General features: G+C 38.4%; 1 protein-coding gene across 3 annotated transcripts in view; it reads left to right on the plus strand.

Annotated features, from left to right (window-relative positions):
* Nucleotides 1-38: 38 nt before the first annotated feature.
* Nucleotides 39-24,197, plus strand: part of RDX (radixin) — a 42,213-nt gene continuing 18,054 nt past the window's right edge. For 2 of the 3 annotated variants that reach the window (XM_075140008.1, XM_075140010.1), the window contains exons 1-3: nucleotides 39-325; nucleotides 8,032-8,103; nucleotides 19,116-19,199. In XM_075140008.1, the coding sequence (XP_074996109.1) occupies nucleotides 8,092-8,103; nucleotides 19,116-19,199 (96 nt within the window). In that variant the 5' untranslated portion in view covers nucleotides 39-325; nucleotides 8,032-8,091. Of the gene's footprint in view, nucleotides 326-8,031; nucleotides 8,104-19,115; nucleotides 19,200-24,197 lie in introns of those variants that run through there. The other variant, XM_075140011.1, reaches the window with a different exon arrangement.

The raw sequence follows: 24,197 nt of genomic DNA on the forward strand, positions 1-24,197 counted from the left end.
GCCGCGCATGCCCAGTGCGGGCGCAGGAGCAACATCTGATAGGGGGGAAAATCTGAACGGCGGCGGCCGCCGCCATATTGCGGAGCTGTCAGCGGCGGCCGCGCTTGGCGCCTCGTCCCCGGCGGCGCCGCGAGCAGCACGGGGCGGCCCCGCAGCGCCTCTTGCCCCGCTGCCACGGGGGAGCTGCGCGGCGGGGGGGGGACACCGCCCTGCCCCACGAGGAGCGGAGAGCGCCGCGCCCAGCACCCTGCCCCGGGGTCTCGTCCCCCCCCTCCGCCCGACGCCGCAGAGCGCCCACCGCGCTCGCGGGGGAGCGGAGCCCCAGGTGAGGTGGGGGCGCAGGGAGCGGCCGCGCCGCTGCCCCGGCCGCGCTGGCCCCGCGGGGCGCTGAGGCGAGGGGAGCGCGGGCGGCTGTCAGCGGGCGCGGGAGCGAGGTCTCCTTTGCCGCGGCGCCGCGGAGGGCAGCGCGGGGGCGGCAGGCCGCGGCCCTGGGGGCCCGCTCCCCCGCCGCGCTGGCGGCAGCCTGAGGCGGGAACCCGCCCGCCGCCCTCGGGGGGGGGGGGGAGGGCACCGGCGCGCAGCGGGGCGACTTGTTGCGGCGGCGACGCGGCGTTGCAACGCGCCGCTCGTGTCCGGGGCGCAGCGCCCGCCGCTGCTGGGGAGGGGGGCCTGGCTTGCCGACCCCGCCGCCGCTGAGGGGGCGGCGGGCGCTTTGTTGGAGAAGCCCCGGGAGCGCGCCCTCGGCGTGCCCGTGCCGCGCAGCCCCCTCTGCATTATTCATGTCCCCGAGCGTCGTGGCTCTTGAGGTTGCCGTAGACATGTGGCAGTCGGGTCGGCCAGCTGACTGTGGCGGTGTGGAAGAATAATAAGGAATTACTTCATAAACAAGTTCTGTGAAGCATCTGTTGCTGTCTATTGTTTTCAACAAATGCACATTTTTAGAGTCCTTAAATACTGACCGACGTAATGGGCACAGAGGCCCTGAATGAGCCTTTGTGCATTGTTTTTTTTGAATGGATTAATGTTTTGCACAAGTCGTGGGCATTTGTAATTAACCTTGCTGCTTAACGTCTAGCGCAGATAAGGGGTTTTAGTTTCTACTTTGTGGAATTAATTTCTCTTTTGTCAGTTTTCTTAATTTGAACGTGAAAAAAATAACTCTTTGGACTCCATGCCAACACAACTAATCACATCAGTTGTAAGGTGCTATTAAGCTGTCTTTTCCAGTCTGTGTAACACCCTAGACAAGTATTTCATGTTCCTCTTTCTGGTACGGGCTTTTAAAAAGATTCAGTTTTTTTAACTGAGTTATGGGCGTTGCAATTCTGAGTTTTAATTAATTTTGCCTTTGTGACTGGTTTGTATCAGGCCTCCAACGTGTCCCTGCATCTTACTGTGTTTTGTTTTCATCAGAGATGCTTGTCATCGTGTTTATGTCACAGAAGTGTTTTGAGGTTGCATCTGCCTGCACAGCACTTCACATGTTCAGAAGATGGCAGAAATACCATTGTTGCTGTCAGCTTATATAGTGCATTGGCACAATGCTGCTGGGCAATGTGTGTTGCAAGGAAAGACGTGGAGTTGGTATACAGTAACATTATGGCTACTGTGATGAGGTAGTTTTGTGATTGTTAAAGATAAGAGACAAGTTTGCCTCTATTGATTTAACATAAGAGGGGCTGTGAGAAAAATAAACTGCAAGTCAGTGCAATGTTCCCAGATAAGCAACCTCCCAGCAAATGGCAATTGCAAGGCAGTGGCATATTTCCAAGCTTTGTGCTGAAGTGACACAGCTCTTCCATCAGGTTGGGAAACTAGAGAGCAAAAGTATAACAAACAGCTTTAGAAACACACAGAAAATGACGTGGTGTGACATGTCAGGAGCTGTCCAGAGAGTTTTCCTTGCGTGCTGACTGAAAGAAACGGTGTAAAAGTGTTTGTAGAGATGACAAAAAGAGTTCTGGTCTGACCATTTCTGCCACTGCAGTAGAGAGCATTGCAGGGCTTGATGATAACAGCGCTGCCAGAAAAAAAAGTTGGTTCACAGAAAATTAGGTAAAGCCATAAAGAGAGTGAGAATATGGATCCATCTACAAGGTGCAAAATGAGGGGGATAAGAATTGTAGAGGTTATGATATTACAAGGCAGTTCCTGGTAAAGAAGGTTACTTTAGCCACTGCCAGGATAGATATACGGCCTTTCTTCTTCGACAGTCTTGCTCAGCTTTTTGAGAAGGGGTACTTCTGTTGGCAGAGGTGAAGACGGAAGTTGTTTAAAGTATTACTTCTTTCTGTTGGATGTGTTAAATACATCAAAGCTGTCCTATCACTTTGTGTTGCATTAGGAGTCTGTGGGAGTAGAGGAAAGGGAGGATTTTCAAGTCTGTAAATGTAAACAAAGCTTTATACAAACTTCTGAGGAAAGTCCTGATTGTTGAAAGATACTGATCCATTAAAGCAGCACTCAGTGTATCTTGCATGCTCATAGAGTTTACTTCACAGCTGAAGGGGTCTAGGTAAACTCTTCCCTTTCAACATTGAAGGGCTGCGTCTGTGGGCTAACTTTACCAGTAGGCTAATTCTTAGCTGTGCTTTGAATTTAAAAACTGTTTTTCCGTTCCACTTTAGACGTTTATTAATCACTCTGTGAAATGAAACCTTCAAGTCATGTAGTACAAGGAAAAACAAATACTACATTGGCCCAAAAAGAGAGTTAATAATCTTTACACTAGAACATTTTGATTTAAGAACTCTTGCTAGCGTATATGGAGACTGATGCAAGTGGCCAGTTCATGTTCATAAGTTTCCTTTATTTTGTGGAACCAGTTCTAAGAGACTTAACAACATTATTCGGAAAATATAATACCTGGTTTTGAAATGGGATATACCCAGAATTTTGGTTATGTCATAATTCTTTGCTAACTGTATTTTTAGATAAAAGTTTATTTCACCTTGAAACAACAGAGTACCTGCATCAGTCACACTCCTTAATTTCCTTTTTTGCTTGTATATCAGAGGTACATGGGAAGATTGGCCATCCTGTCATTGCAAGACTCTTCAAAATCTTAAAGTTATTTCAAATAGTGCACTTGTGGGTACTTTGAAGCTAAAATTTGAAGTAAGGTTACTAAAGTTAATAAATATAAACTGTATGTAAATTGTATAGCACATCTATAGCATACCAGTTTATTAACTGGTAAAACTGCAAGTATTGCAGGAATATTCTTTGGCTGGTCTGTGTTGCTTTTTGTTTAACGACTGTGTTGGCAACTGCCAAGTTTTCATTTGTACTTCTGAAGTTCTCAGGAACTCCACTTTGGAAGAAACTCTTCACTCTTTAAATGTATTTATAGTTAAATATATTTTGATGCATAACAATTGTACTGGTTATATTGCAATTATTTTTCAGAGAGACAGCAAGCCTATCTTAAGTATTTCAGGGAAGGGAGGATTGGGGGAAATGGTGGTTTTAAGAAGGTAAAGATACAGTACTAAAAAAAAAAGTTGGTATATAGTACTCTGCATGTGATGTCTAGCACTGGTTAAATCTCAATTATTATGTATTAGTTATAGAATTCAACTCTTTATTTGTCTTTTTTTCCTTTTTTTGTGAGATAGATGGCTTGTTTTGGCTCCCCCCTTGTTTTGCTTACATCACAGTCAATTGTGTAGACAACCTCTCTGTCTGTCTGAAAAAAGTGCATGCAGAAGTAAAGTGTGTGGCCAATGAACTTCTTTATTGGACTGCAACAAGTGTGTCATTAGGGAGCTGTTAGTGTAAAAGATGATTGCCCTGCAGGCATTCACAGGCTGCTTTGGAGTAGAGAGGCGTTTTTGTAGAAAGCTGAGACCAGTTAGTCAGGTAGAGTGGCCTGTAAGTTGCCTACTGCTGCCTCCCCAAAGATCTAAAACTTTTAGGTACCACAAAAAATGGAATGGTATAAGACTTTGAAACGAAAAAATATATTAATTTTAAATAAGTTCCTGTAAATAAATGAGTTAGTTGTATTGCTGTGGCTAAAGCTCTGTGGTCCCTGCCATACGTGTGTAGGAAAATAGATGATGAACCTCTTGCAGGAGTTTAGGAGGCGCACTGCTGAAGAGACTGCTTCTGAGAGAAGGTCCTAAGCTGTCAGACAGGGATCCCGCTTTTGACGGTTGGTTGTCTGCCAGCCAGGCGTCCTGCTTTGAGCCTTCTGCCTCCTATCCCATCCTCACCTGACCTCAGACCCATGGCTGTGTGTATGAATGTTTCTTTTGAAAACAGCTGCTGCATAAATTATTTGACAGAATTTTGGCATCGAGCATTTTATGCACCATCATTTTCCGAAGAAAGCTTTCTTTGTCATCTTTCAACAATTACTTTATTTGTTGGCTTCTGTGGCATAACTGGAAACATGGATGATACTGATTTAAAAATCCTGACTGCCTTGTAGTGAAATGAATTGAAATCACAGTTCCTCATTTCAAGAGAATTCTTGAAGTTCTAGATGATTTCTTGTTTGTGATATCGAGCCTGCTGATATTTTGGTGGTTTGGTCCAGAGTCCGGATTACTGCATATGCTGTGAAGGTCTCGAGGGCTGGAGTGTTGTAGCAGTAGGAACTCCGCAAAGTCACAACCCTGCTAATCCTGACTTGGAAGAGGCACCTTTGGGACTTGAAATGCCAAAGTGATGAGCCTTTATGTCTAGCAGGTCACAAGTTGGTTTTAGAATGCAGGAAGTGACAGGGATATCATTCCCAATCCCAGCTGCCTGGGTTTTTTTCCCCTCTATTTGCAATGCCATTTCATGTGAGTGTTGAGATAAAAGTAAGTATAACTAATTAATTGTTTCAAAGATAAAAATTTAGTAAAACTGATATGGTTGCATTCACTAAACATAAATCTACTGCAAACACATAAGTAGCAGAAGTGAACTCCTACTCCAGTTAAAATAATGGAGATGCACAATATTTTGCCTGGCAGTGATTTTTTGTTTCTTCTGGCCAAATATTTTCCTTATATTTGTTTTGTTTTTAATGTTAGCTGGTGCCAATAATTGGGAAAGATAGAGTGTTATTTTTCTATTCAGTGCTTCTTTGATTTCAATTTTTGCACAGTTTTAAGATCTGTGAACTTCTTGATTTTTATATACCTATAATACTTCGTTACAATGCTTTTGTGTGAATATACTGTTCTGAAATTGCATAGCATTTATGGTAGACCCTATCAGTTGAGTTTGATTTTTTTTTTCTTATAATATGGCACAAGGTCTTTATGATTTGAAATAGAAACAATTTCAGCATAGTTGGCTCTAAATTTCTTTCTTTTTTTAAAAAAAAAAGATAGATTTTTTTTTTTACTCTAGTAAAAGATATTACAGCAAACACTTCAACAAAAAATACCTGGGCTGTTATTTGTTTTGCATAGATTTTTTTTGTTGTTGTTGCTTGTGTACTGTGATAATTTATCAGGCCCACGAGATCTGTGGGGCTGACAGTGAGACTTCATTTTTATTTTTGCACAAGAGGATTCTCACTTTTAGCTGATAGCTTTGTTTTATTGCATGCAAACAATAAACGTTAATTCTGTAAACTCATTTAAATTACATGTCTACCAATTGTGATTTGATGACATAGAATTATCTTATAAAACTTTGTAGTCATGTTTCTAATTTTAAAAATTACCTTAAGGTTTTAAAATATGTTTTCAAGTAAGTAATTTAGGGTTGGTTGATAGTGGTTTAACAAAATGTTTGGGTAAAACCCAGAGCAAAAAGTTGGGACGTATTCATGGAAGAATTTGCAATGATAAAACGTGTGAGACCTCAGAAAGTAATCAGTTGATAACAGAGATCTCGGCCTTGTGCCATATGCTCTCATTTGTCTCCTGGAGACTGGACTTGCTTATCAGTCGTCTTACCATACCTCTTCTTTTCAATGCTAATGTAACTATAGGCAGATAAAAATAGTTGTGCTACTTTCTATTCCTTTTAGTACTGTTGAGTTGGCACGCTTATAAAATGGTGGATGAGAATCTAATTTAGCTTTTGCATCATTAATTAACTGAATTTAACTCTAGGGCTTCAATCTGCCTTCAGTTTTGCAAGCAATGAGCCTCTACTGTCTAAAAGGTGAACACAGGGATTACTACAGCTTGGAATCCTGCTTACTGTTAGCAGATATTAGAGCCAAGCCTGTTTTGCTTTTTACTACTCTTTTGAATTTTTCTGAGGCATACACTAGGGAAAGGATGGGAGAAGAGGGGGCAATCTCTTCTGTGAACTGGAAATGTGCTATTGAATTTTATCAAAAGCCAGTGTTGTAAGGACCCAAACAAACCTTTTTCTTTGTTTTCTTTTTTTTTTTTCCTCTGAAAGCTTTTTTGGTTTAAAAGAAAGAAAGGGGGAAGAATTGTGGAAAGATGTATTCATATTTTCCAAGAATATATTGAATTATATCTTAGAATAGTAAAGTAGTCTTACTGATACTGTCCAATATTTCAGAATATCTTCCATAATTAAAAAAGTAATCTACTGGAACGTAATGGTCTTTATTCTAGGCAAACGTAGTATTATACCTCTATAGTTGTGCTACGTTAATTATGTCATAATGAATATAACTTAAAGATACTGTTTTAATTTTTTTTAGGCTGATTTTTCATTAAACAAAATTTGCTCCATGTCTGTATTATACCAATAGATCTCCCTTTCTGTAATCTTTAGTCTTAACATTCATTTTTCTTTACCAGCCAACAACACTAATGCTTCTTAAATTCTGTTTTCATCCTCTATCTCTTTTTTCCATTCCCTCTTTTCAAACACATCTCTACAGATTAGAAAAAGAAATAAAAACCGAAATGCTAGTGCACCTTAGGTTGCTGTGCAAATGTTTCTAATATTTGCTATATCTTGTTATTGCCAAGAAGCAAGGAGAAATAACTTCTTTTGTAAATATATATAACAATACTTTATAATTGCATTTTTCTTTATGAATGAGCAATCATTTATAAAAAAGTTTGCTTTTGATAAATGAATTACTCGGAACATTCTGTTTTCCTCCTTATATATATATTTTGTTTTAAGCACTTCTGAAAATTTTGTTCGTCTGATGCAGTCATGGAGTTATAATACTGGAATCTTGGATTATTCAGAGTAGTATGTTGCTTTCATTTTTCTTAGTATAACTGTAATTCCAGTTAATATTATTTTTGAAGGCAATGCCACCTTTGGTACTCTTTGCAGATTGGCAGCAGGACTGATTCATGGAAGTCATTACTTTAGAAGTGTGCAACTAGCTGCTTATTCTTTCAGAGTTAGAATGAAATGAAAAGGAGGCAGGATGCTATTTGCCAATAACATTGCAAGCGTATTTTTTTCAAGGCATAAAAACTTTTTGGAACAGAACACAGTAGTGAATACCTTCATTACCATGTAGACATAACTTATGGCCTTTCTGCTTTAAAAAAATACTCTATTTTAAGCAGAGCAGATTTTCTTCCTTTTTTTACTGTGATGGGGTACTTGCATTTCTCTTAATTTGGGAAAAATGACCATATCATTCCTTCACAGAGAAAAATGGATGCTTTTATAGACATGAAATACAATTTTTGTGCTTTAAAGTTATGTTGGGTTTTTTCTTTGTTTTCATGATGTTTCAAGTTTGACTAGCATTGACAGATTAAATCGCAGCTTTGGAGATCCTTGTCCAAATTTTACTTCCTCGCAAATAATGTTAAAGGTTTTTAATACTAGAAGATGTCTGGTATCAAAAGTTTTAAAAAGAATTTGTAGCACTTGGGGAACTGTTGTCTCTTTATTCTAACATTAATAGATTATTATTCTACAAAAACTAGAAAGGAGGTTACTGCTTAGAGACCTGTAGATTCTGGTACTGGCTAACTTAGTTGCTTTTTATTTATATTATCTAGTGTATTTTATATATGTAGAGTACTTGTTTACCTGCTTTGGAATTTGTACTATTTGCTGTGATGTACATGAACTCTGTTATGATTAATTTAAAAATAACCCTTTTAATTTTGTTTTTGACAGAAGAGGACAAAGAGTTTGTAGAAGACTTAAGTGGACAAGAGACTATAGAAAACAAGAAAAATGCCGAAACCAGTAAGTAGCTGTTCTCGTCTTACTTTAGATACGCTTACTCATCTAAAATCTAACAGGGTTTTTATGTTTTATAGTGGTGATCTTATAACAGTTGTTTTGACTCTGCCCTTTCTAGATTTCATAAGATCTGATAATGTACAATTGGAGTTGAGATAGTTTAATACCAACATGTGAAAAAAGATCAGGAAAGCTCGGTACTGCAAGTTGCATGGAGCACGCTTGGAGACGGGGCAGTACTTATAAACCACAATGAACTTAGAGCCCATTTGGCTAGCAGGAGGAATGACTTTTCAGGAATTGTTGACTTTGAGATGAGATGACATACAGTGGTTAATGGAGGCATAATTTGAGCCTGACTCGATGTCTGTGAGAATCAGTGGAAGGATTTGCTGCAGGATTTGGCAGGGGAGGACAGAACGTGTGAAGTATCTGTGACAGCAACAGCACTAAGTTAGGTGCTAGTTTTACCATGGTAGAGGTATAACCTAGAAGGTAAGTGTTGAAGGGAGGAAATAAGTGATGTTTGTGGTCTCCCATTCATCTCACTTCAGCTGAGATAAGGGTTTATCCACTTTCTATCCAGAGGGGAAAAAAAAATCTCCAACTTTTGTTTTGATAATAGTTCTAGAATTCTTTAAGGAGATAATTATTCAGGAGCTTGATTCTTATGCTGTTGATGTATATTGGTTGCTTAGGATTTCATCTGCCATGTGTTAAATGACTTTTGGTTGTCTCTTTCCCTTGTATCCAGTGAGCAAAGCATTTGGAAAGGGAACCGAATTGTCAGGGGAGATTATTTCTATTCAACTTAATTGGTTTATGTAGTAGCCTTCAGGCTTTCTTTGTTTACTGTTGTTTTATTGAAGTAGTAGATTAGGAGCAGCACAGATCTATTACTAAGAATACATGTCTTGTGTGCATGTGTGTACACGTATACATACCTATACATAGATGTATAAAAGGTTTTTACTATTAATCAGAAATTACCAGTGTAAATAGTCTATATTGCACACCAGTATTTGGAACTGGTACGGCTTAATGAATAATGCAAGCATGGGACTGTCCAAGGGCTAGAAGTTCTGTTCTGAGCTTTGCTGTATACTGACCAACTGTCCATACCATATTGTTTCTGTAATTATTTCTTTTCCCCCTGTGGATTGGGGGCAATATCTTAGCACTTTCTGTAGTTGGAAGTAGTTATTCGTATCCTGCCCCCTTCTTACAGAAAGCTGCACTATTAAGGGCAGGAAGATGAATTGGCACCATACTGTTTTCTGACCTTTTTGAGTCCTGGCTATAATAACTGAGTAGTGTGTTTGATAGAGCTTCTCAGCTGGAAAACTGTATTTTAAGAATAAGGCAGACAGTCACTGTGAGCCCATGTGGTTCCTGAGGCCCCCAACTTCATGCAGCTACAGAGCAATGAAGTCACAGAAGTAATGACTAGGAAAAAAAGACAGCCTGAGTGAGGTTACTTTTTAAATTCTGGGATTGGAACCATGCAATTTTGGCAGGCAGGGTTCCCTCTATTTTAAGGACCTGAGAAAATCGTAGGAAATACAGTTTTAGGGTTGTTCACAAGAAAAGCAATATCCTTAGAACTGAGATTGCAGAGGTGTTGGAAGAGCTCACAATCCACCCTAGGAATGGAAATTAGCTACCAGATCATAGGAAAAAAGCTGGACTCATGCCAAAGATGAGATAACTTTTTTTTTCCTTTTATGAGGGGCTTTATATAAAGAGTTCTCATATGTTGGGATATTCTTGTATGTCACTTGACGATGTAGGCAGGTGTGAGATCTTAGAAGGAAGCCAAGTGAAAGGAGCCATTAAGAAATTAAATTAAATTGATTGCATTTCTCAGACTGTCATATGGATTTCTTCCTGTAAACTACAGGTTGCTTAATTATAATCAGAATCAGTGAATGAAGAAGTAGCACACATGCCAAAGCTAAAGTAATTTTCCCTATAAAAATCAAACCTCAGATTTTGCTCTGTTTCCTTCTTAAATGGTGGATCACTTTGGAGCTTCCCCCTTTTTTTTCTTTTTTTTTTTTTCTTCTTTGGAAACTGTAAGAGCCTAGTCATTGGTTATGTTTAATGAATCTGACATTGTTCTTTGAAGAATCTTGCTGTTCTGCTAGGGTTTGATAGTAGTGGTCTGTAGAAGGTCTCTTGCTCTGGACCTTCACTGTAGCTCTTACCAGTTGTCTTTAAAGACAATCCACAATAATCTAATGTACTTCTAGTCCGGAAGCTATTTGTGCTTCAACTCCTCATTCTTCGTATTTGACAGCTGTTGCAATAAGACTGTCAGTGTTCTGTAGTTTTATTATTGGAGGTCTTTTAATCTGAAAACTAATGAAATAATCATGGATAAGAACTAAGAAAACCCAGTTAATGTAACTGGTGAGAATTTTGACAGTGTTCTTTTGTAGCTCTCTTCTCTATATTACTGTCACCTACTCAGGTATTTTTTTTTTTCCCCCAGATTCTGCTGTAATGATCCAATTGATAGTTTTCAGAAAATCTGGTCATCTTGTAAATATTTGAACCTGTGCAATACAACTATAAGTAAATTCTCTCCACATTTTTAGAATGAATTATTTTTTTCTTATGCATAACAAATAATTAAGCTATAGATTGGTTTAAATGAAATCGGTAAACACTAAATCACATAAAAAACAACGGAATAGATTTTGGTTTCACTCTTTTGCTTTCATGTTGAAAAGTTATGTAGTATTCCAGACAAAATTAATGAAATGAAGACCAGTAAAGAGTCTTGGCGTAGTTGAATTTTAAAAGAAAGATCTTTCATTTTTCCTAGAAGTCCCAGTCTGAAATAAGGTTCATTGCCACTGTGAATGATCTTCTTATACATGGTAGTAAAAGGTCATTGTTCTTATGTGTTGGGATTTTCTCTCTTAGAGGCTACTAATAGCTTGAGTGAAAAGGCTGTTTTGAAAGGGTAAAAGTCACTTTAATATATTGTCCTGAGATATTAATGTAATGTGTCTGAAAAAATACATTATTGAAACATTTTCTTGTTTGATTGCTTCATTAGAAAAGTCTGTTTGTTCACTTTGGTTGTGTTTGTTACAAAGTAGTAGCTTTGCATTCTTTCAAGCAGTTCACTCAGCATCTCCTCTACTTTTAAAACAAAATAGTTCTGAGACTTAATATTCTCAGTTCTGCCTAGTAGTGCAAAATTAAGTTTCATTTAGCTTCTGTTGTGATCCATATAAAAAAATTTGGTGACAACTTTTGTTTAATTAGGTCTTTGCTGCTGTAATCAAAATTGGAGCAGTTAATAGGGCTGTTTTCAGTGTGCTTAGTTCTCTGCTTACTGAAGAATATAATATTTGTTGAACCTTATTTTCAGTGCTTTCTTCCCAAAAGAACACATACAAAATGTTTCTCAGCTGCATGCTATTCTCCCAGATCTTCATCAAAAATAGAAACATAGAAACTAAAATTAGGCATCATTAGTTACATAACCGTTAATCATTTCATAGGCTAAGAAGATTAGGTTTAATTGACTGAAATATTAGGTGCATTTATAGGGTGTAAGAGGAGTTAAAATTATCAGCTGTTTTTGCTGGTAGTTTGCAGCATTTTTGGACAAGACTGGAAGGTGTGAAACAGAAACCATTACCCTGGGTAGTAACGGGTAGATGTCGAAGTTTAAGATTAAAAAATAATTCTTTTTTTAGACTTCTTCAACATTTTATGATATTGTGTATTCAGAAGGAGTAGATATCAGATTCTGGAAATATACGGATGTTTAAAATTTGAATTAATATTTACAAGATCAAATTAATTTCTGTAAAGTGGTTGAATTGAAATAGTGTATAAATTAATTTTTGACTAGAGTGGTGGTGTTTTACAGGAAAATCTGAGACGTGTAGTACAGTATTTGAATTATGGTTTGAATATATGATTTATTTCTGCAGCATAAATAGACAACTGATGTCAGTTTGGAGGACTGCTTTCTTTTGATTTGTCTGTTAGCAAAATCTATTTGCCGTTATTCTGTAGCCTTCTGTTCCTAATGTTGTTTAATCCTTACCTTTTTACCTTATCTTCTTCATTAATTTTTCTCTTGCATCTCTTCCTAGGTCTGCTTTGAGGTTGATGTGGAGAGTGTGCTGTGTATATTTGCACAGTGTGTAAAGCAGTGGGGCCAATATACTGCTACTCCTTAACACAAATAATTTAACATGCAAACTTGATACAATAATTGGCTGAACTAGTGTGAAGAAACTCTAGGAAGAAACTTTTTGCTATATGCAATTTTCTTATAAATAAGAATTGGACTGGTTTCTGTGGCTTTTACATGTGACTAATTCATACTGCATTTATTAAAACAAAGCAAAACCACTGGAAACCTTTTTCATGTAATTTTAAATGGCTTTCTTACTAAATATTGGTACCTGCTCAGTTTTGAGTTTCCTGATGAAAGCTGAAGTGCCACAACTAATATCTCTGAATGATGGCTGAGGTACAGTAATAGGAAGTATTAAACTAACATTTAAGCTAACATTTAGTTTTTGTGCATATTCTATGGAGTGTATCCACGTTTGAGGACAGGTCCAAAGGTTAATGTGGTGACTGTGTAATATCCCATTAAATTGTGGAGGGTTGAATTTAGATACTACGAGGAAGTGTAGAAATGTTTTTTTCAAGTCCTTAAAGCTGTGAAAGAATACAACAAAAATATAATTCCCATATGAAATGCATGCTTTTAATATGCGCACGTGGATGTTTATTGTTCCAGGTATGTTCATTGACTATACTCTGTATTGGTTTGGATAAATTCTTTCACAGATAAATTGCTTTATATCGTTTTTTATAAATACTATTTTGTGAGCTGTGGCAAATGTCCTCATAACCCATTAGCAACATTTGTTATCAAAACATTAGTTGCTCCCTTCACAAAGAATAATCAACATGTATGTATGTATGTGTTCTTCCCTTTCCTGTGACTGTGTTAAATGATTCTGAAGCAAGGCAGTTTCTTTACTATGAGGGTGGTGAGGCACTGGAAAACAGAGAAGTTCTGGTTGCCCAGAGAAGTTGTGGATGCCCCATCCCTGGAAGTGTTCAAGGCCAGTTTGGACGGAGCTTTGAGCAACCTGGTCTAGTGGAAGGTGTTCCTACCATGGCAGGGGTTGGAACTAGGTGATCTTTAGGGTCCCCTTCAACCCAAACCATTCTATGAAGTCTGGTAAAATACAGATAAACTCAGACTGCTAGTTCTGGTGCCAAGGACCTGGACAAGCTCGAGAAGTGGGCCTGTGTGAGCCTCATGAGGTTCAGCAAGGCCAAGTGCAAGGTCCTGCACCTGGGTCAGGGCAACCCCCAGGATCAAACAGGCTGGGGGATGAAGGGGTTGAGAACAGCCCTGCCGAGAAGGACTTGGGGGTACTGGTGGACGAAAAGCTGGACATGAGCCGACATTGTGCGCTTGCAGCCCAGAAGGCCAACCGTATCCTGGCTGCATCAAAAGAAGCGTGGCCAGCAGGTCGAGGGAGGTGATTCTGCCCCTCTACTCAGCTCTGGTGAGACCCCACCTGGAGTCCTGCGTCCAGCTCTGGAGCCCTCAGCACAGGAAAGACATGGACCTGTTGGAGCGGGTCCAGAGGAGGGCCACAAAAATGATCAGGGGGGTGGAACGCCTCTCCTATGAAGAAAGGCTGAGAGAGTTGGGGTGGTTCAGCCTGGAGAAGAGGCGGCTTCGGGGAGACCTTATTGCAGCCCTTCAGTACTTAAAGGGGGCTTATAAGAAAGATGGGGACAAACTTGTTAGCAGGGCCTGTTGCAATAGGACAAGGGGGAATGGTTTTAAACTAAAAGAGGGTAGATTCAGACTAGATATAAGGAAGAAATTTTTTAGGATGAGGGTGGTGAAACACTGGCTCAGGTTGCCCAGAGAGGTGGTAGATGCCCCATCCCTGGAAACATTCAAGGTCATGTTGGACGGGGCTCTGAGCAACCTGATCTAGTTGAAGATGTCCCTGCCCATGGCAGGGGGTTTGGACTAGATGACCTTTAAAGGTCCCTTCCAACCCAAACCATTCTATGATTCTATAAGGTGAAGAAGATAACTGTCACAATGGAAGGGTTTAAAGCATTATTATTTGGGAAAAGTTTATTACAAATAGATTAAAAAATATGTATATGTACCCAGATATTGGGACAAAGGAGTTTTGTCAGAAATAAGGAAAAACTATACTTTTTGTGGCAATTTTTTCCAAATGTTTGATGATCCTTTTATGGTGAAAAGTTTCTGTGCCTGGCACTTCTTTATATTGTTCAGTATAGGCAAATTAGCCAAGCCAAATAGTCACTTTAAAAGCTGGGAGGTAGGTATTGGTATTCTGAACAGAGATTTGGTGCTCTAAAATAGAGGTTTACAGTAACGTTTTCCTAAATGTCCAGCAGACTTTTTTCTATGCTATGCTGAACTTCACTGTGTTCTTTATTCCCTCTTAGAGCAGCTTTGTTTATAAAATGCGATCTTAAAGGTAGTCAGCTGAAGAAAATGTTGTGCTAAGCATTTTCTTCCTCTTAGAATTTTTTAAAAAATTAAAAATGCCCTTTTATCTTTTCCATTATGGCCTTTTAAATACAGCCTGTGCTTGTCTAGATACTTCGCTTATGTAATTTAACGTATATTTGCATAAAGGCAATATATTCAGGATTAAATTCTGCCAGAAAAAGGCAAACCTTGAAGGTGTTCACATTTTGCCTGTGGATTGTGAAGTTTTTTTTTTAAATGCCACCTTCTTCCCAGCACAAGAGTTCACTTCTTGACCTAGCTTTACTGGATGAACATCAGTATAGTCATATATCTAAAGTGGGAGCCGAGAAGCTGTATATCCTCTGCGTTAAAACTGTGTATGGCTCCATGGGTTGGGTGTTGGAAACATTGGGGTTTTTTGGTTGTTCGTTGTTTGTTGTTTTTTGTTGTTGTTTACTGTGTATGTCACAGTGGCCTAAGTCAGTGATTTCTGGTGCTGGATGTAAAAGGGCTGGTCTAGGAGTGCTGTATTGCCAGGTGTCAATTCTGTCTGTCATTGCGGAGCTGCCATTCAGGTATGACGTTGCCTGATCTGGAAGAGAGGGGGATCTCTCACCACGTGGACCTTGCCAGAGGATTCACGAAGTCTAAGTTACCCAGTTACTAAGCCTACAATAGCATTTTTAAGTATTTCCCAGACATGATCAGCATGATATTTTAGTTTTTAATATTTGCATAGAGATCTCTAGGTGAGTAAGAAGTGACACAAGTTGTTGAATTGTGGCACCAAAAATAATGTTTGCATATAGCCACTTTTTAACCTTAAAAAAAAAAAAAAGGATGTTAGAAGGCATCTGCTCAGACTTCAGTCAAAATTACATATGAATATACCAAAAGAGACTTGTTGCAGCTCTTATCCTGAGCCTGTGCACAGCAGAATGGGACTTCTCTCACAACTGAGGAGTTGAAATAATTGGCTAAGTCTTGTCTAGTGCTTTGTCGTAGTTCCTGAATTTTGAAGGAAGATGTGTAATCCTGGTGAGAGCAAGATTTGAAAAGCAGGCATTAAACGGATCTTGTGGTATGAGTAGTGATAGCCTTCCAACACTTGCTACAGGAAACCTTCACCATTTCTCTTGTCACCATTGCAAGAGCTCCTTTCTGTTTCCGTATGCATGTGGTAAAGTTGGTTCAGAGTAATTATGTTCAGATTTGTGTCTGTCTTCATAATTTGTGGTTCAGATAATTTCCCCGTCATCAATGTCACATTAGGAGTGTTGCTTCAAGGTAGCTGGATACCCAACAGCAGATTACGTGAGTGACAGTCCATTGCTGAATTTACTGGGCCTTGGTTCTCTGCCTGCGTTTTCTCAATTCCCTGCCTAATTTATAATGTGGAAACTTTCCTCATGACTCTTCTTGATGTAGTTGGTTAGGTTTATTTTACAGACAATGCAAATGACACCAGAGGTTTGATTTTGTTGAGAGCGTGCTGTGTGATCGAGGTTTGGGTTAAGTAAACCTTCTGGGTTCAGTCTCACGTTTTGCCAAAAGTAACCTTTTTATTTTCCATGCCCAGAAATAACTGAAGTTATGAAACAATGTTACAACGTTGTAAAAGCTCAGTATTTGTATACCAAAAATCTAAGTCAGTCCAAATGTCTTCAGAAGGAAGATGATCAAGTGTAGTGTTACCTTTGTAAGTATCTTCTTAAATAACTCACATCACAAAAGGTACCATTTTAACATTGCTATCATTTAATTTGCAACTTTCTTAGTAGAACTGAAAGTGTAAATATTAATTAGCAGTGTGGTAATCTGTCAATAAGTTCAAAGAAAAAGAAAATTGCTGAAAACTTAAGCAGTTACTGTAATGCATATAAGTGACTAGGTACTCCTAATGTGTATTTGTATCTATCGCGGATGTAGCAGCTGTGTACTCTTATAGCACTCTGCTTTTGTTTGAGGCTGTAACATCCAGAAGTGAACAGGCTGTGTTGAGTTTGCCTCTGTATTACATCTATTATTTTACTGTTTGAGTATTTTAGTTTTTGTGCTTAGTTCTTAGACTTTCAGGTAGTAATTCTTGCATTTGTAGAAGATGACATTTGTTACAAGGGTATTTATGTACGAAATTTCTGCTGCAACTCTAAAAAGTCTGCTGCAATTAGCTGAACTTGCTGTGCTTTGTATATCTTCTGTGATGCTTCTTGTTTGGCAATACTGCTGTTACATAACAGAGTGCTTTGGCATTGTCCTGGTTCCGGCTGGGACAGAGTTAACTTTCTTCCCAGTAGCTTGGGGGGGGTGCTGTGTTTTGGGTTTGGTGTGAAAGGAGCGTTGATGGTCCATTGATGCTTTGGCTGTTGCTGGGTGATGCTCGCACCGGGGAGAGGGAGCACAGCCGGGGTGGTGGACCCAGCTGGCCAATGTGACATCATGCTCAGTATAAAAACCAGGTGTGTCTGGGGGCTTGCCCCCCGTTCATGACACGCGGTCGGTGAGCAGTTGCGTTGTGCATCATCTGCTTTGTATGTTCTGTTATTGTTGTTGTTCTCATTGTTATTATTACTGTTCTACTTTGTTTTATCTCAATTATTAAACTGTTTCTATCTCAACCTGGGAGTTTTCCTACTTGTGCCCTCCCGCTTATCTCCCCCATTCCACCGGAGTGGGGGTGAGCGAGCGGCTGCGTGAGGTTTATTTGCTGGCTGGGGTTAAACCACGACATATAAACCATGACAATAAAGTTACATTTTAGCCTTATGCCTTGTAACTTGCTTACTTGTAGCTGCCTTAAAGCAGGCTTCATTTTTAAAATTGAAAAACTGCTTAAAAAAATTAACTTATTGTAATTAAGGGGCAACTCCCCCACTTAAACCAGTGCAACTGGCAGTGAGTTAGACCTACCATTTAAAATGGGTTGTTCTGTTAGAGAATAAGTAATTTTTTTCTCTCAAAATGGGCAGAGTGAGAGAATACAGAAAAAACCTCTTTTTCCTTCTCCTGACACACACCCTCTAATTTTTTTTGCAATAAAAGTTTACTATCTTTTACTCCAAAGCCTTCAACTCCTGTTCTTTATCAGTGTTTGCACACAAAAAAAGTTTTCTAACCCCTCCTATCTTCCTTGTTTGCAGGTCTATAACCTAGAGGTCCTCAGACTCCCACTACTCTTGTCTTGTATATCCAGCTCATGCCCAAAATTGTTTACCTTGACACTAAAGGAAGGAGTGAACAAGCTTAATCTGTTGCATGGGGACTTACTTCTATCCAGTTTTCTTTTTCACACCTTAGATCTCCTCTCTGTGTTCTGTCTTGCGGAGACTTTTCCAGACTCTCACTTCTCAAAGTATTCCACCTGGTGGCAAAATTAGGGAAACAGTTAATAAAAATGGTTTACACAGGCATAGATCAAGTAGTGTAAGAACCTGTAATACAAGTCCTAATTTATTCCTCTTCCATATTTTACAGCAGAGAGAGAGAGAAATTAGACTATATCTGTGTGCCTTAAATAAGTTTCGTGTTTTTGCATTTGTAGCAAAGTAGATTTGACCTTTAACATTTTATATTCCTATTCACTAAAGATAAATAGAGTGTGATACCCTGCCAGTAGGAATGGAGGACCATTTTAATGGTGAGAAGACAGTACTGTGCATTTAGTACTTTGTTCTGTTTCATGAAAATTCTCACTTCTGTGTGTACCAGTTGAAGAGAAATTGGAACGGACTGTTGTACTTCCAAGTAAGGTAGGCATCCAGATATTTCCTGGAATATTTGCTTGTTTTAGAACAAATAAAAACAGTGACTGTGAAGAGTCATCTGAAAAATGGTCCTCTATTTCAGGAGAAAGAAGTTGTTCATTGAATAGTGGCGTTTTTTCAGTCTTGTAGTAAGGGAATTGAATGGGATCAGTATTAAGGGGAGCTAACTTCTATAGTTTCTCCTTCCATTGATGAAAAACCTGCTATTAGTCTGTCCTGAGGTCTACAAGCTCTAGTCCTATATACTTCAAGACTGCTGAACCTCTTAATTTTGGAAATGGCAGGGCAGGAGGTTGCTTGTCTTTTTATATTGCCAACTATAAATACCTTAAAATTATAATATATATGACTAGGAACTTTTTCTTTTGCACACATTTGGGAAGCCCACTGACAGATAGTGCCCAGTAGCTGAATGTCCCAGTGTTCTTTGAGTGTTCAGTAGTCACATCAGCTATCCCATTAAATTGATTTTGAACTTTGTTCCCTGGTTTGACCTTCAAACCTAGTGTTAAATATTATCCTGAATATGCTTTTATACTAAATAAAAGATGAGATCTTTTGCAGACTCACATTTTCCGTTTTTATTTCTGCTGTGTTCTGTGTGTATACAAGGCCATTAAAATTGTTGAATTTACTTACCGTATATGTTTCTTACAGGCTAATCACAGTATATGGAAGCATTACATTGTTATAGTATGATTTAAATATTTCTTTATTTTCTGTAGATCAATGTCAGAGTAACCACAATGGATGCTGAGTTGGAATTTGCCATCCAGCCCAATACAACAGGCAAGCAGCTCTTTGATCAGGTAACTTATATGTGTCTCTGTGTATGTATGTGTACAAACACGTAAAACTAATGTGTGTATTAAGGCATAGTTTGAGAAAGTGGAAGTGTTCTCATGTATGGATTATGTTTTTCCTTACATTATCTAAGCTATGCTCTCAGTTAGTCTGAACTTTCTCATTACTTCTCATGGAATGTATTAAATTCAAAGACAGCTCTGTGTAAATAGGTTAACAATGAGGCTTCAGTTGAATCATGCGTGTAGAACTGCTTTGAAATTAATGGTATTTTTTATGTCTAATCACATTATAGTTGCATCCGCAATATAATTGTTAGAATTACGTGTGTGAGAAATTTATGTAGCCTTCACTATTTAATAATGAATGTAACAATAAAAGTTCGTTAAGGAAAGCTAACATCTTTTATTTTTTTCGGAGAGTGGAAGCTGTAGATACTTTTTCACTTCCCGAATGTTAGAAAAGTAATGTCCCGTGATCCAGACTGAAATTTAAGTTTTTTTTTTAAAAAAAAAAGACTAAGTAGAAAAGTTAAAATCGTGGCTTTAATGGGCTTATGGATTGCAGACCCGTCAGAACTACACATTCTCACTTGATACAGTGTCTGTCGTACACCAGTCAAATGGGCTAAATGAATGATTTCTTAAAAAGTGTTGTTCTCGCATTCATTTCATGTGATGTTAGCCATCAGAATCTTGGAACAATTTTTTGATCTGGGTTGTGGACTATTCTAGAAAATGTTAAGAATAGAAGCTTGTCAATGTGTTGTTTCGTTTTTCCTTGAGAAACCAGTAAGTACGTTATATTATCTAGATCCAAGATGTATGCATTTAGTTAAAAATGCAGAAACACTTGAAATTACTTTTCAAAAACAGTTTAACTATATCAACAATTACGGCTAGTAGAACTGTCGTTTCTGTCCACTCTACTATAGATGCTTAAAGAATGTAATGATGGGTATTAAGAAAGTAACACATTGAAAGAGTTCTTTAAGAACTCTTAAACTTTTAATTGGCCTTTAAGAGTTGTTTGAACGTCTTAGTATATAAGTTGAAAGGAGGAGGATGCTTATTGCTTTGTAACACTGAGCTTTTTCTTTTAGTGGAAAGAAATTTCATTTGCAATTTTTGTTTGAAATGACTGTCTGACTCTTAACACTTCTACCCCCCACCGCTTTCTCTAACATCAGTAGCAGTGTATTTGCAGCCTCTACATAGGAATAGACTCTTACATAGGAATGTGACTCACATAGGAATGTGACTCTTACAAAGACTTCTTGAAGAAAGGGGCTGTCCTGCTTTTTGTCTAACCAACACCACCATCAAATAAAAAGTATGGTATTCTGTCGCACAGAAGCCTCAAGCTGTTATTTGTCTTTTGCCAACCTTTGCTATCTTCTGCCATGCAGTATTGGGTGGGGTGACATTCTGCTATGTAATGTCTTGTGTCCAGGTAATCAGGTTCATCCAAATTGGGGCATTCACAAACAGGGAACAAAGATACAGCTCTGAATTCTTTTTCATGCTCCCTTCAGCTTTGTTCCTCAATTCACTGTGTGGCTTTTGACATCTCACCAGCTCTTACAATCAACTTCTGGAAGTTTAAATTGAAAAATTGTTAGGTCAAGTAAAATCAACCAGCATAGTTGTGTGTGAGGAGAGAAGCATTTTCAGCCTGATCTTAAATTTATATCCGGGTTCCACAGAATAACACTGAGAGCTGAACTGTATTGAAAAAACTGCATGAAATTTTTAGACAAAAGTTATGCTGTTTCTCTATAGAAAGATAATTGAATAGTACTGTTATTGAGAGGATTGGTCTTCAAGGTTTATGCAGAAATGGTGGATGTGACAGTAGACTTGTTGGTTGTTGCTTGCAGAAAATAACGTCTCCATGAGTTTGGCTGTTGTCTCATGCTCCTCTACATTTTTGGTGAACAACTTGTCCTTTTTTCAGTCAATGGTTCTCTTAAGCTTTTAATTGATGTTTTCTGGAGTTGTTGATTTATTTCCCATTTCCTGTCTGTGTTTTCATCATTTTCATCTGCTAGCAGACAAGAATTCAGCATTTGATGTCTGTGGCTTTCTCTTTTCTCTTCCATTGTCAAACTCAGTATAGTTCTTATTTATTGCACAAACCCATTCTTTTCTTGTTAATTACTCATATTTCAGAAGGTATCTTAACATATTTATCGTTAGACCTTCTGTCTGTCTTGTCAGTTGTCAGAATGGGCAAGAGGGGATCTGTCCTTCTTTAGTCAACCAATTCAGTATCTATAACTTTCCTAGGGGAGGAAGAACTCTGTGGTGGGTGTGCTTCCACATGCTGGTGGTAATGATGGGGTTGTTTTGTTTTGTTGTGTTCAATAAGGTGTTAGCACTGAGCATCAGTACCTCTGCTTTATTGTAGTTGCCATTCAGAAAGAATGGGAGGGTTGTCTCCTTTATTTCAAGTTATACTCCACTGTCCTTTCTAGATATCTCAGAAGCCTCACTTAGGATCTTTTGGAAGCTGACTCAATGAAATTCTTGCTAGGTTGTCTTTATGTATATGTTTTGATTTGCCAAAACATGTCTCTTGCTCTGGTTGCTTTTCTTCTCCAAAAAGTTTTTCTTGCCTATTAATAGTCAAGTTGTAGGATGTGATGGTGGATAAACCTGTTTTACAGATGTGATGAAGACTTGCCTGAAGCCACTTAATGAACCTTTTGAGCCAGAATCAAACTCCTAAGTTTCTCATTCTATACTTATTTTTCATATCACACTACTGCAGTGCGTAAGCACTTATATTATCTGGGTACAAAGTTTCAGAAATTTTTTTTCTCTTTCCTTTGAGCTGACAGGCAGTGATATAGGATGCTATTTCCTTATTTGTGGAGTCTGAAGTAAAACAGGCTAATGTGTAAGCTGTTTTTAGTGTTGATTTGCAAGCATGTGTAACTCTGCATTGCAGTAGACAAGTTGTCTGTATTTAAATAATGTGCAGTGTGCATCGCAGTTGAAGGGCTGTAGTTAGCAGGTGAGAGCAAAATGTTTTGACGTGAGTATAAGCACTTCTCGTCTTATGCCTTCTGGGCAGAGCTGTTGAGCATCTGCAGTTCTTACTGACTTTTGCAGCTCACAGAGCTGATCAGGTACAAAGGCTCAACTTGGAGAGCTGCAAAGCAAAGAGCATTCTTGGAGCCATCTGATAAAGCTATAAGTAGTTTGATCAGCATCATATAGATCTGTGCCAAAAGAAGCAGCAGGTCTGAAATTTCTATGTTGGGACACCAAATTTAATGTTGCTCAGGACCATACTAGTAACACAAACTTGTTCTTAACATTTCTTACGTTTTAAAGTAAATGATGTAGGAATTCTAGAGAAAGTAACAGCTCACTAAAGGAATCAGGTTGGATATGTGAACGTTGTCCATTTTGTGCTTTGGAGCTTGATGGTGAAAGGGTAGAGGAGGAAAAAAGGTGCACTTGAATGATTTGTTAAGTAATAATACAAATATGCAAGGCATCAGAAGTAAGTTTGCAGAGCTATCTTGTGACACTTTCTAATTTTCAAAATCTTAATTTTGCAACCCGATAGTACTACTTTAAAATGGAGGAGGATCTATGTGTAAAATTCTATTTACTTCACATGCATCTGAATGCTTCCATAAAACAGCCTTCAGTAAACCAGCTTGCCAGCATGGTCCAACCTGAGAACATACGTAAGTACTGCCATACTGGATCTTTTGGAGTCAAAGTTTACAGTTATTTAATAACTGTAAACCTGGACCTTTCTCATTAATGGCATATTGAATCCACGTGTACTTTTACTATGCAAAAGACTTGTAAGATAGTTCCACAGTTTCGTTATACTCTGTGTAGTAAAAGTGCTTCTTTTTGTTTGCTTTGAACCTGCTATCTAATGATTTCTGTTGATTCTCTTAATTCTTACATTATGAGAAATAAGGAATAATCATCCTCTATTTTCCTTCTACATGCCGTGCAAGTTTTATAGACCTATATCATATTTTTCCTTTCCTCATTTCTCTGTCAGTAGCCTTAGTTCTCGTCTTAGCTATGCAGAAAACGTTCCATGTCATTGATCATTCTATTCAATGTTTCTGAAACATTTCCAGTACTGCAGCATCCTTTTTTAAGTTGATGTGACCAGTCCATAATGTAGTATTAGAGATTTGAGAATACCATAGACGTGTATAGTAATATAACAGCTTTGTTGCTGTTTTCCTTTACAATGAGAACTTTGTTCACATAATTAAAATTGTTGTCTTTTACGTACAGTATTTTGTTTTACTTAAATATAATCTTTTATTGAGGTTCATCTTCCTTTTTACTGTTCATTCACAGATCTTTATGGAAGGTTTTCTATAGCAGATTTTGTCACATCAGTTTCATCTTTTTTTGCAGATCACATATGAAGTCCTGGGGGACTTCCCTAGTGGTTATACTACAAGTCTGCTGTGAAAACAGTTTGTTAATTTTTTTCTTTCTTTCTAACTAGTATATCCATAACAAGACCTTCCCTCTATACTAAAGAAACAAAGTTGTCCTTGAAGCCTTTGGTGATAGACCTGATCAGAAATCTTACAGGAAATCCATGTATAGTTTATCAGCCAGATCATCCTTATCCCTTTTATCATTAACTCTTAGAAGATCTCAAAAATATTTGAAGGAGGTGATTTAACCTCATTACCTCGTACTTGTCCACAAGTATTATTCTGTATTATAGTTTCACCAGTTGTCTTCTGTTGAAGTGGACTTACTCGTCTGTAGGTCTGCAGATCACTTCCCAGACGTGCTTTCAAATATCAGGGTCCTGTTTGCTACTTTGTATTCCTCAGGTGCGGAGTTTGATCTGCACAGTAAGCTGCAGCTCCAGTTAGTAGTTTTGCAACACGGTGTTTGAGTTTGTTTAGAACTCTGAAGTGAATACTTCCCTGAACCTGATGTTTTGCTACTATTTTAATTTTTTTTCTTCTTTTAAAACTTGATTACAGTTCAGTT

This window comes from Calonectris borealis, chromosome 1 (genome assembly GCF_964195595.1).
Source record: "Calonectris borealis chromosome 1, bCalBor7.hap1.2, whole genome shotgun sequence".
NCBI lineage: Eukaryota > Metazoa > Chordata > Aves > Procellariiformes > Procellariidae > Calonectris > Calonectris borealis.